At 49.0% G+C, this 12,355-nt stretch overlaps 1 protein-coding gene across 5 annotated transcripts in view; it reads left to right on the top strand.

The window, feature by feature from the left end:
- Positions 1-12,355, top strand: part of KALRN (kalirin RhoGEF kinase) — a gene marked incomplete at both ends in the record, with an annotated part of 639,791 nt that overhangs the window by 511,112 nt on the left and 116,324 nt on the right. For all 5 annotated transcript variants that reach the window (XM_082654652.1, XM_082654658.1, XM_082654657.1 and 2 more), the window contains one exon: positions 268-514. In XM_082654652.1, the coding sequence (XP_082510778.1) occupies positions 268-514 (247 nt within the window). The remainder of the gene's footprint in view (positions 1-267; positions 515-12,355) is intronic.

Genomic DNA, 12,355 nt, shown 5'->3' with positions numbered 1-12,355 from the left:
AGCCCCATTCTGGGCAGGCTCTAGACTGTTGCTGCAGGGAGAACAGCTGAGTAATTGAATGGCACTGTGTTAATTTCATGTTTTTTTCTTGTTTCCTTTTCTGTTCCCAACTCCCTTTCCCATCTTCTGCCTTCTCTGCACCCTGAATCCCATCTTTTCTATTTTCCTTCCCCATCTCCTCTGTTCTCATGCACACTTTGCACCTTCCCCCTTCATCTCCTCCCCCCACGCCTTCGTGTTTTACTCTACCCCCACCCCACCCCCAAGCTCTCTGGCGGCTGTGAGTTGACCGTGGTCCTCCAGGACTTCAACGCAGGCCACAGCAGCGAGCTGAGCATCCAGGTGGGACAGACAGTGGAACTGCTGGAGCGGCCGAGCGAACGGCCGGGCTGGTGTCTGGTCCGCACCACAGAACGGAGTCCCCCACAGGAGGGCCTGGTCCCCAGCAGCGCCCTGTGCATCTCCCACTCCCGAAGCAGCGTGGAGATGGACTGCTTCTTCCCCTTGGTGAAAGGTAGGGGTGGGGGGGTGGGGGTGGGGAGGGATGTGGACCAGAGGTTGCTGGGGACGTGGCCTGCTTGTTAGAAGAGCATCATAGCACTCACTTGTCTCAGGAACCCGTTCTGACCTTGTGGGATTTCTCTGGGACCCACTTGTGAAGAAAGTGGGTTGCGAGCTTAAAGGGAAAGAGCTATGGAATGGCCATGTGACTTTGGAAAAGTCATTTAACCTTTCTGAGTCAGTTTCATCTTAAAAATGAAGGTTGACTTAGATGACCCCTAAGATCTCTTCTAACTCTCCCATCGTATCACCCAACCTCCAGAAAAGTCCTCTTCTACCCATGGCCCAAAGCCTAGACTCCTCCTTTCTCCTCTGACCCCCGCCCCCTCCACAGCTACTGCAGGCTCCCCGGCCCCCTCACCCCTACCCAGCTGCTCATGCTTCACAAAGGACCGAGCAAACTGCAGGGGAACACATGGCACAACCGCGACAGGTTTGACCTTCCGCTCAGCCCTGCCAGGGCCTGAGACACTCATTTACGTGCCTTTGACAGACAGATTGCCGGAGCCTTGGCTTCTGTTTTATGTAAGCTCTGTGTTCCTTCCGCATGCTTGTTTATTCGCTTTTTCTCACGTTGGGCAGACTGAACCACTGAAAACAGTGATTCTCCAGTGTGAGGGGTGTCTCTGGACTGGCAGGGTCAGCCTCCCCTGGGAACTTTTAGAAATGCAACTTCTCAGAACCCACTCCAGACCTTCTGGGCCAGAAACGCAGGGGGCGGGGGGCGGGGGTGGCTGCTGTCTGTGTCTTAACGAGTCCCCAGGGAATTCTGATGCACTCGAGTATGACAGCCACTGACTTCAGAAGCCCAGGCTGGCAGCGGCCTTGAAGTCACTCGTTTTACATGGAGGAAACGGGCCCAGAGAGGGACAGACCCAGAGTTCTCTTAGTTCTGAGCTTCTTTTTGTCACTGGTCAGATAACCTGCGTCAGGTTTCCATGCAGACCTGTGCTAGGTATTTATGGGCTGGGAAGAGGGAGGGACCTGGTTCTGTTGGGAGGAAGGGACAAGGGTCGCCACGGAGACCTGTTGATGCTACAGACTAATTACCTTGTGAAATGTTTTCCTTGCTGGAATTCCATCGGGTCCATCTCAAAAGCCTGACCTCCTCCTCTCCTCCACGAGGTGGCTCTAGCAGGTTGCATCACTGGTGCTGCCTGGCTCTGGTGCTGCAAGGGCCTCGCGGGGGGCGGGACGGGGGTTCCATCCGGAGAATGGCAACTAAACCCTGATTCTCCTCCCTCCACACGCACCTGTGCTCCCCTCTATCGGCTCAGCCACCACCCGCTTCTCCGCCTTTTCTCTGTGTCAGGAAGTTGTGTGGCATCTGTAATTGCAGGTGCAGCTCTCAGCCGTCTGAAGCAGCCCCTAGAGAAACTCGCGGGACCAGGCGAGGGAAAAGCCGGGGGTCCCGGGAGTACGGTTCTGCTTGAAGTCTGACCGTGGGGAAAACGTGGGCACAAAGAGGTCAGAATAGTGCACCTGAAATGAAATAAGATACACAAAACACTTAGAACAGTGCCTGGCACTCAGTACATCCTCGGTGTCATGATAAGTTACAGTTTTTATATCACTTCCATAGATTATTCAGCAAAATGACTAGAAACTCTCTCTCCAGAGACGAAAGCAAGGACAGCGATTTATTTGCTGGGCAAGGCTAACTGGTCACTCATGTGCAAGTGTGGGGTGGTCCGTCAGGAAGGGCTTGGCTACAAGGGGAGACCGGAGGCTTCTTGCCCTAGATCTGGCCTCCCTGGTGTCTGGCTGGGTGCATCCCTCCCTGGCCCGGCTCAGCTGGGGACCTGGGGGCATTCAGGGTAAGTAGTGCAGAGGGAGGGGAGTTAGCAGAGAGTTCACTGAAAATGGAGCTGAGGATGCGGGGTGCAAGCTAGAGGTCAGAGAGAACACAGGGCGTGTGTCACAGAACTTTCCAGCTGCCTCAGACGCCATCATGGCTTCTTACAAGCACGAGGAGGGGACTTGGAGAACCACTAGAGCGGGGCTCTCAGCCCTGGCCACCTAGCCTCCCCTGGAAGCTTTACCACATGACAAGGCTCAGACCCCACCTACCACAAGTGGGGTCAGAATCTCCAGTGCCTATCACCCACTTCCTTGGGTCTTCCTGTTGGCAGTCCGTTTGCTCTCTTCTAGCATGAGTCAGTTAGGCGGGGCCTTCCAATGACAGCCTGTGAGCTCTCACTGGCATCTCGCCTGCGCGGACTTCCCACAGTCAGGCTTAAGTCTCTGTCCTCCACGGAGCATCACTATGGCCCTAACAAGACCTCTGCTGGAAGTCTGTGTGCTGATGCACACGCCTCAGCTTGGAAGAGCCCGTCCCTCTCTCTCCAGGGCCTGCCCAGAGCACTGGCCTCAGCAGAAATTCAGTAAGCTGTCCCTTCTCCCATCCAGCTGGCTGCCTGCCGGCCACCTGGCCTTCTCTCCTCTCCGACAGATTTGTCTCCAGCAGATGCTCCACCTTCTAAGTTATGCCCAGTGGGACTGCAGATGAGACGTTCGGGGGTTGTGGAATAGGACAGGGCCTCCTCCGGTGTCGCTGGAGGTCCGAATCCATTTCTTGTTCAGTCCTTAGAAGGCAACTGGTGCTCTTAACCTTCGAGGGAGCGTCAGGCCAGTGCTCCTACGGGGGCTGTGAGAAGCAGGGGGTGTCCGTGTGATGTGCTGAGTGCTCAGGCCATGACTGCAGGAGAAGAGGCAGAAGAGCCCTGGAGTGTCAGCACGAGGGGGGGACTTGGAGAAGCACTAGAGCGGGGCTCTCAGCCTGGCCACCTAGCCTCCCCTGGAAGCTTTACCACATGACAAGGCTCAGACCACACCTACGACAAGTGGGGTCAGAATTTCCGGAGTGAGCCAGAGTTGTTCAAATGGTCCTCAGGTGAATCCAGGGGACAGCAGGGTTGAGAACCACTGCACCGGCCAGTTTCCTCTCTTGTAGGGGCACCTTCGGGCCCAGGAAAGCAAGGTGCCTTCCCCGAAGTCACAGGGATAGTTGGTGGCAGAGCTGGAGGAGACCCAGGGCTCCCGCCTCCTTGCCCTGCACCACACACGCTGCCTGCTGGGCTTCCTGGGGGCCGGAGGCCCTTTCTCCAGTCTTTCCCTCCTGTGCTTTCTCAGGAGACAGTGGTTGCTTGTTTCCTCTTGATATATCTGTGGCAGCACTGTTGGTGGAACTGTGTGACAAAGTAGAGCAGCCTGCCTTTCCTCTTATTTTAATGCCCCCCTGACATCGTAGAGCTTCTCCCCGGGGTTGGGCCCTGTGGACCTAGTCATTCTCTTCCTAATCCCCTCTCACCTTCTCAGCAGTAAGTGGCGAGGGCAGCACCTCCCAAGGGACAAAGATTTTGTAGTGGTGGTTTCGATTCTGGGTGCATCTTAGAACCACCTGGAGGAGACTCAAAATTACTGATGCCTCACACACCACCCCAGACCAATTAATTCAGAGCCTCCAAGGGCCTGGGCATCAGTATTTTTTAAGTTCCTTGGTAATTCTAATGGGCTGAGAGTCACTGCTTTAGGGGTTTGCCACCCCCCGAAGTGTCAGGCTTAGGAGGGACTTAAAGATCCATTGGTAGGGGCAATATGCAGTTATATAAAGAACTCCTACAATTCAACAACAAAAAAAACAATTAGATTTTAAAATGGACGAAGGACCTGAATACACATTTCTCCAAAGAAGGTATACAAATGGCCAATAAGCCCATGAAAAGATGGGCAACATCACTGATCATGAGGGAACTGCAGGTCAGTATGGCAATGAGAAACCACTTCATACCCATCAGGAAGGCTATTATTTTTTTTCACAAACCGTAGAAAATAACAGGTGTTCGTGAGGCTGTAGAGAAATTGGAACCCTCGTGCCCTGCTGGTAGAAAAGTAAAATGGTGAATTGCTATGGAAAACAGTATGGGGTTCCTCAAAAAATTAAACATAGAATTACCATATGATCCAGCAATTCCACTGCTGGGTGTATACCCCAAAGAATTGAAAGCAGGGACTCAGAGAGGTATTGTTTGTACACGCATGTTCGTAGCAAAGGTAGAAGCAACCCAAGTGTCCAAGGGATGCATGGGTAAACAAAATGTGGTATGTACATATAATGGAATATTATATAGTCTTAAAAAGGAAGGAGAATCTGCCACATGCTACAACATGGATGAACTTTGAAGATATTATGCTAGGTGAAATAAGCCAGACGCAAGAGGACAAATACTGTATGATTCCACTATGTGAGGTAACTACAGCAGTCAAATTCATAGAAAGTGGAATGGTGGTTGCCAGGGGCTGGGGGAAGGGGAGGAATGTGGAGTTAGTGTTTAACGGGTACAGAGTTTCAGTTTTGCAAGATGAAAAAGGTTTTGGAGATGGATGATGGTGATGGTAATACAACATTGTGAATGTACTTAATGCCACTGAACTGTACCCTTAAAAATTTTTTTTTTAAAAAAAGCATTGGTCCTAGGTACTTCTGCCCCAGGTTCCAAAAAACAGTCTAGGTTCTTCTCCACCCAGCTCTATAGGATACCTGTGTTCCTTTCCTTTTCCTGTACAGTTTTTGCCCTGGCTCCAGCTGAGCACCTGGAGAAGCTATAAGGAAACGCCTGTTTGCTTAGCCAAACTAAACCAGGGCCAGGTGAGCCCTGGGGCAGATGTCCTGGAGGAGAGGGGCGGTGCCCATGGTGATCCCGGCTTGTTGACAGGGAGTCCTGTCTTATGGGGTCTCCTGATGCCTTCTCCTGTCATCACCTAGATGGCCTTAGGAACAGCTTACCCAGGCCGGGGAAGGTGTGAAGGTACGGAGCAGTGGAGAACAATGGGCTCTGGAGGCATGTACCGCCAACAGCCTGAAGATGCTGGGCAAGTCTGTGATGCTGTGGACTTATATTAAGTGTGACGTCAACTCGTAAAAATACCTGACGTTGATGGAGTCTTACTACGGGCCAGGTTCTGGGTTCATGCTTTAATGTTTTCCTCATTTTACAGACAAGGAAACCAGGTCTTAGAAAGATCAGGTAACTTGCCCATAGCTTACTAGTGGTAGATCTAGATTTGAACTCAGGTCTGTCCATTCCCCAAGGTCTCACTCTTCACAATGCTCTACGACCTCCCAAGTCTGAAGGCGTTTGAGACAGCTACTTTAGTTTATTATCCTTCACTCTGACTCGACTCCCTTGGATTTAACCAGTCTAGCTGGGTGAAGGTTGAGAGAGCGTGAGCCCAGTATACACGGAAGCACATACTGCCCTCCCACTCTCTCTCTCCCCTCTGGCCTCCTGTGCTCCCTTCCCTATGGGCAGTAGCGGCAGACAGATTTCATCCTGTGTGTGCTTTGCCCACTAGAAAGCCTGGTGTCCCTGGCTGGAGCGCAGAATGGCCCCGAGCAGCACTCTGGCTAGCAGGCTGAATGGGGTCCAGCTCCGCTAGGGGCCAGCCAACCGCTGGAGCTGGTCCAGCCTGTCCAGCAGATTCACTGCAGGATGGGAACCCCCTGCATTTTCTGCTTCCAGGGGCCAAAATGTGCCTTTCCTATTTCCTCTGCTATGAAATGCAGACACTTACAGGCTCCTCCCGTCTACCGACTCTGGAGGGTCTACTGCAAGTCTCTCTCTCTTGCTTTTCAGTGTAATTCTGCAGTAGGAGCAATAGTCAACAACTAAACTCTCACGGTTTTCGTTTACTCCATAATGCCACCCATGGGGCTGTATCACGGGAAGCTGAGAAAACAAATTGAAGGACGAATAGTCCCCAAACATTGCCTTTCAAGAATGAAGTGACGTGTTAAGACTACAGCTTGCTGGTCTCCACTCCTACTCCATTTGCAGAGGACCACATCTGTAATTGGCCAGCTGTGAGGCAGCCACTTGGAAATCCAGGACTCACCCCCCACCCCATAGGACAAAATTATATGTGAAAGTGTGATGGATGAGGATGGGAATAAGTTTCCATGCTAGCTTACAAAATTTTATTTAAGAGTAACATAACTGAATATAGTTTGTTTGCAATGAAAAATAGTGGTAAGGTTGTTTTTAAAAGTCACTATTGAATAGGAATAACTAAAACCAAAAATTAATACATTTGAATGAGAATGTAATTAACCTGAGGGCTGACACTTCTTGAAGAAAAGTGTGTTTTAAGATGGATGGAGATGTATTTGTAGAGACTCTAAAAGGAGCTCCTAGTCATTTTTCAGAATTATAAAAGGTTAGAATTTAAAATTTTTCTTTTTAGAATTGAGTAGAAGTGGTCCTTGATTAGATTTCATTTTACTTCAGAACATTGAATTTTATGGGCTCTTAGAATCGTAGAATTGAGAAGCACCCTGAAAGTCTTCTGGTTCACTCTCTCCCCTAATATAGGACCCCCTCTTAAAATGTCTCTGTTGGGGGCTTCCTTGATGGCGCAGCGGTTGAGAGTCCACCTGCCAATGCAGGGGACACAGGTTCGTGCCCCAGTCCGGGAAGATCCCACATGCCGCGGAGCGGCTGGGTCCGTGAGCCATGGTCACTGAGCCTGCGCGTCTGGAGCCTGTGCTTCGCAGTGGGAGAGGCCACAACAGTGAGAGGCCCGCGTACCGCAAAAAAAAAAAAAGTCTCTGTTGGGTGGTCAGCCAAGCATTACTTGAGCACTCCCAGGGACGGGGAGCTCATTACTTATAGAGGAAGACTGTTGTATTTTGGTACAATTCTAATGGTTGGAAAATTCCTCTTACTCAGTGCTGAAATCCAGGTCCTTTCTGCTCATTCTCCTCCTATGCCCTCCTCCCCAGCCCCCCACTTGAAACCCACCAGCCCTAATTCTCATTCTCCAGCCGCTTCTGATCTTCATCTAGAACAAAGTAATTTGATTTGCATCTAAAATGATAGACCCTTCTTTCATTGGGGAGAATTTCATTAGAGCCTATCAATTTCTCCATACATCTTTTATTAAATCCTTAGAGCAGAAAAAAACATTATGGATTAAATTCAACAATCCTAGATTGTTTAAGGTGATTATTTGTGTGTGTGGTTTTTTATTGAAGTATAGTTGATTTACAGTGTTGTGTTAGTTTCAGGTATGCATATTCTTTTCCAGATTCTTTTCCATTATAGGTTATTACAAGATACTGAATACAGTTTTCTGTGCTATACAGGATCCTTGTCATTTATCTAATTTATATATAGAAGTGTGTATCTGTTAATCCCAAACTCCTAATTTATCCCTTCCCCACCCCCTTTCCCCTTTGGTAACCATAAGTTTGTTTTCTATGTATGTGAGTCTCTGTTTCATTAGTAAGTTCATTTGTGTCATATTTTAGATTCCACATATAAGGGGCATCATATGGCAATTGTCTTTCTCTGTCTTACTTCACTTAGTATGATAGTCTCTGTGTCCATCCATGTTGCTGCAAATGGCATTATTTCATTCCTTTTATGGCTGAGTAGTATTCCACTGTATGTATGTGTATGTGTGTGTGTGTGTGTGTGTGTGTGTATATATATATATATACCACATCTTCTTTATCCATTCATCTGTCAATGGACCGTTAGTTTGCTTCCATGTCTTGGCTGTTGTGAATAGTGCTGCTATGAACATTGGGGTGCGTGTATCTTTTCAAGTTAGAGTTTTCGTCTTTTCCGGATATAGGCCCAGGAGTGGGATTGCTGGATCATATGATCACTCTGTGTTTAGTTTTTAAAGGAACCTCCATACTGTTTACCCCTGCACATCGGTGCCTTGGTCCCTCACACTCCTCTGATCTCATCTCCTTTTCCCTGGGCTCAGGCTTAGTGGTAACTGCCTTCCACTCTGAGGCTCTCAATGGGCTCGTCTTTTTTCCTGGTTATTCCCTGCCGTCATTCATATTTTTACTTGTTCTAAAGTAGCATTTTTTTACCTTTTATCCATATCCTCCTGATTTACCTCTAGAATCCCTTCCAGTTCTAAAACGTCTGCTTTTTTTCTCTCCACATCAGGAGAGAATCACTTTAGCAACCTAAAGTGATTAGCCTAAGTATCCTATGTTTAATCCATCCAGGCATAGCATGAATATCCTCATTTTGAGGTCCAATTTATTAGGTTGAACCACATGAAATTGCCATTTTGGTAGTCAAAACTGGTTGCAAGTCAGCAATTTTAAATGGTTCAATCTAATACGTTACAATCAGCCTATCTTTTTCATAGGCGTGTACTTGCAAATCTTTGAGAAAACAGGGGAGGGCTTTGTACTCAGGGTGTCAGATGGGCCAGGAAGAGGACAGGGTGTGGAATGAGTAGAAACTCACTTCATCTTCGTTTCTGCATTTATAAGGGAAGCTGATAAAAATTACCTATCTCTCAGAGCTGCTGGGAAGCTCACAGGAGGCAATGTTAAGGAAAAGTGATTTTAAACTGCAAAGTTGGTCTTTTTGTTATGTGTGCAGGCTAATTGTTTAGAATAAAACAAAAGCGACCCTGCTATGCACAAGGCTTTACAATGGTATGTGGTAGACCATACAATGACATGATGAGAGGTGTGGAGTAACTAAGAGTCTCGGGGTAGAAAATCTGGGGGGTCTGAATCCTGGCTCAGATACTGACTAGTTGATAACCTTGGACAAGATACTTAAACTCTATAAAATGGGCAATAATGCCCACTTCCCTTGAGTTAGACTTCTAGCCTATGCTTACCACCCTAGAGGCAGTCAATGAATGTTAATTTCCCTGCCTGCCCTTTGTTCTAGTTCTGATACCTCTGTAGGGAGGTGTCTAGAGTATTTCCAGCCTGAATCTTCTCCAGGGGTCAAGGGGTCAAGGTTCTGTTTCTAGTTCCATCCATAGGTTTTGCAAAGGCCTGACATTGTCTCTACTCTGCACCCTCCCCTCTCTCTCAGTTTCCATTCCTGGCCTACTCCGGGCCCTTTCTGCAGTCTACCAACAGCAGGTCCATCTGGCTCTATGATTTCCCAAGAAATAATGGTTTACTCCTCTTTTCTAACTTTCTTTTGTCTTCTACCCAGTGGGTAGAGATTATATACGACATATTTAAGCTGAAAATTCAACTTATTCCCTGGCTTGTACCTCTCAATGCCCTGTTCTTTCAGTGATTAACTCTGGTTGTTAAAGGTAACATTCCGACCATGCCGTAGAGATGGGCCAACCTATGTGAGGAGGGCTGTGCTGAGATGTTGAATGTTGGGCTGGGCATGAAGGTGTCCTTCGTCAATTCAAAGAGGAGAAGGGCATAGGGCAGTTTTGTAAGAACTGCCTTATTTTATTTTTAACTGAATTTCTTCCACTTACCTGTCTATGTTAGGATGGGCCAGAGATGGCTCAATAGTTATTGACCAACTGGAAGCCCTCCCAGGACAGTTTCAGGAAGAGGGAGATATAGGTGCCATTCAGTCCACACTCTTCCCTCCTTTCTTTCCATTTAAAACTAAGGGAGCAGCAAAGACAATTAGAAATTGCCCCAAGACTACTTTGTTCTGGGTGAGATGTCCTACCTAAGACCAGCTACCGTCTTTCTGATACTATTTAGGACATCAAAGGGCTTGGAATGAAGGCCTCAAATAGGAAAACGTCAGGCCAGGCCACATCCTCCTTTAAGTACACCCCAGTGCAGTGCTGCCTCCAAGGAGGACTGGCACAGGAGGAGATGTTGCATTATCAAGAGAAGGAACTGATGTCTCTGGGGCCCCCTGCAGAGATCCTGCCCCTCTCCTTTTCGTAGCTGGCCTGCTGAGACTTAGCTCATGCCAAACACCTGTTTCAACAGCACTTTCATGCCTCCTGGTGTCCACTGTAAATCTGTGACATCTGCGTGAGGACAATGCCTCTTACCGTCCAGAGCGGAGGGAGGGTGAGGCTTAAATAGCATCTTTGCTCCTTGAAGCCTCGTGAGCAAGCTCAGAGCTAAAAGGAGAGCCTCGGATTCAGCTAGAGAGGAGAGGTTGCCACTGATGGTGCTTGCCTAGGAGAAGCTGGGGATAGATGACAGAGAGGAGGTCACTCCAGAAAACAGAACTTTCCCCGAAGAGAAGATGATGCCGTTTTCTCTTGCTAGAGCTAGGTAAGCTGAAACCACTTTCCCCACAAAAGAGCAGGGGACCCAGAAATGACATGCACTGGATGTGGCTTGGGAAGCAGAGAAGGAGCGGCAGTGGTCTCATGGCTGGGGGTGTGCCCACCCTATCTGCTTAGGGAAGGTCACAGGTGAGAGGATCGTAAAGGTCGTGAGGAACAGCCCTTGCAGGCCTCGGCCTCAGGAGCTCTCAGCGGCGGGATTCTGATGCTGCTCGGCCAGCCAGTGTCAGGATCCGCCTCAGCCCACCTCAGTGCCTTCCCCTGTGTCACTCAGACCTTGAAAACAGCTACCCCTCCTCCAGGACCCTTGTAGGATTGAAACTGCAGCCTGAACCCAAACTCTGCAGCATGTTTGAGGAGTGCTTCCGTTTGCAAGTCTCGCCACGTTTCATGCCAGCTCCCTGCCCGCCAGCAGCAGAGAGGCTGTCCACTCATGGACCAGCCTGCTCCTTTTCTTGTACTTGCCTTTGGGATAGGACTGGGCTGCCTAGTTTCCCCACCATTGTCCCCCAGCCCCAGCCAGGAACACTGATTCTGATACCACAACCACTTGCCTTACTCTCCACAAGGCCCTGAAGGCCACAGGAGGTATGGGTGCCTACTTTTGTACACAGGTGGGCGCGTAGATAATTACCATTGCTGGCTCCCGTATGCAGGGGCAGGCCTGGGCTCAGCTCAAACAGTCCATAGCCCCTGTCTCACTTCAAGTAATAACAAAGTCCCTTCTGTGGCTGCAAGGAGGTTCCTGCAGAACCCGCCCCAGAGCCTGTTCTCTGATTTCATCTCCTCTGTCTTAGTTTCCTTCTGCTGCTATAACAAATTACCACAGACTTAGTGGCTTCAAACAACACATGTTTATTCTCTTATAGTTGTGTAGGTTACAAGTCCAACATGGGCTCTAGGGGAGAGGCTGTTTCCTCACCATTTCCAGCTTCTAGAGGCCAGCTGCATTCCTCAGCTCATGGCCCCTTCCTCCATCTTCAAAGCCAGCAACGTTGCATCCCTCTGGTCCTTCTTCCAAAGTCACATCTCCTTCTGACAACAGTGGGAAAGGTTCTCTGCTCTTAAGGACTCGTTTGATTACACTGTGCTTACCTGGATAATCCAGGACACCGTCCCCATCCCAAGGTCCTTAGTCACATCTGCAAAGTCCCCTTTGCTGTGTAAGGTGACATACTTACAGTTTGTGAGGATTAGGGTGCGGACATCCTTGTGGCGAGGGGCATATTTTTCCTACCAAATCCTACCACCTCCTGACCAGCCTGCCTGACTGAACTCTTCCCCAGTTGAGCCAGACACTCTGCTATGCAGCACCCACCCCTTCTGTTCCCTCTGCCTGGAACACTCCAGGTCCTCAGATACCTGGACGGCTGTCACCACAGTTCCTTCACATCTCTGCTTGAATGTCACCTGATTAGAGAGGTCTTCCCTCACTCCCACCCTCTTCCATCCCACTGTGTACCCCTTTTCCTGTTTTACTCTTCCTCATTGCAATTATGGAGCTACATGACATATTTATTAACGTTTATTGTCTATTCCCCATACTGCCCCCCCTAGATTTCCTGGACAAGTGCAGGGATTTTGTCTATTTTGTTCATTACTCTGTCCCTGGTATCAAGAACAGTAGCTGGCATAAAAGAAGTTACTGTAAATATTTATAGGAAGGAAGGGAGAGAGGGAAGGAAAGGAAGGAAGAAGGAGGGAGGGAGGGGAAGAGAAAGGACCATGAATCAGGGAC

This window comes from Grampus griseus (assembly GCF_964374135.1).
Source record: "Grampus griseus genome assembly, chromosome: 5".
NCBI classification, from domain to species: Eukaryota; Metazoa; Chordata; class Mammalia; order Artiodactyla; family Delphinidae; genus Grampus; species Grampus griseus.
Note: the sequence above shows the minus strand (reverse complement) of the source record. Positions and strands in the feature narration are given on the sequence as shown.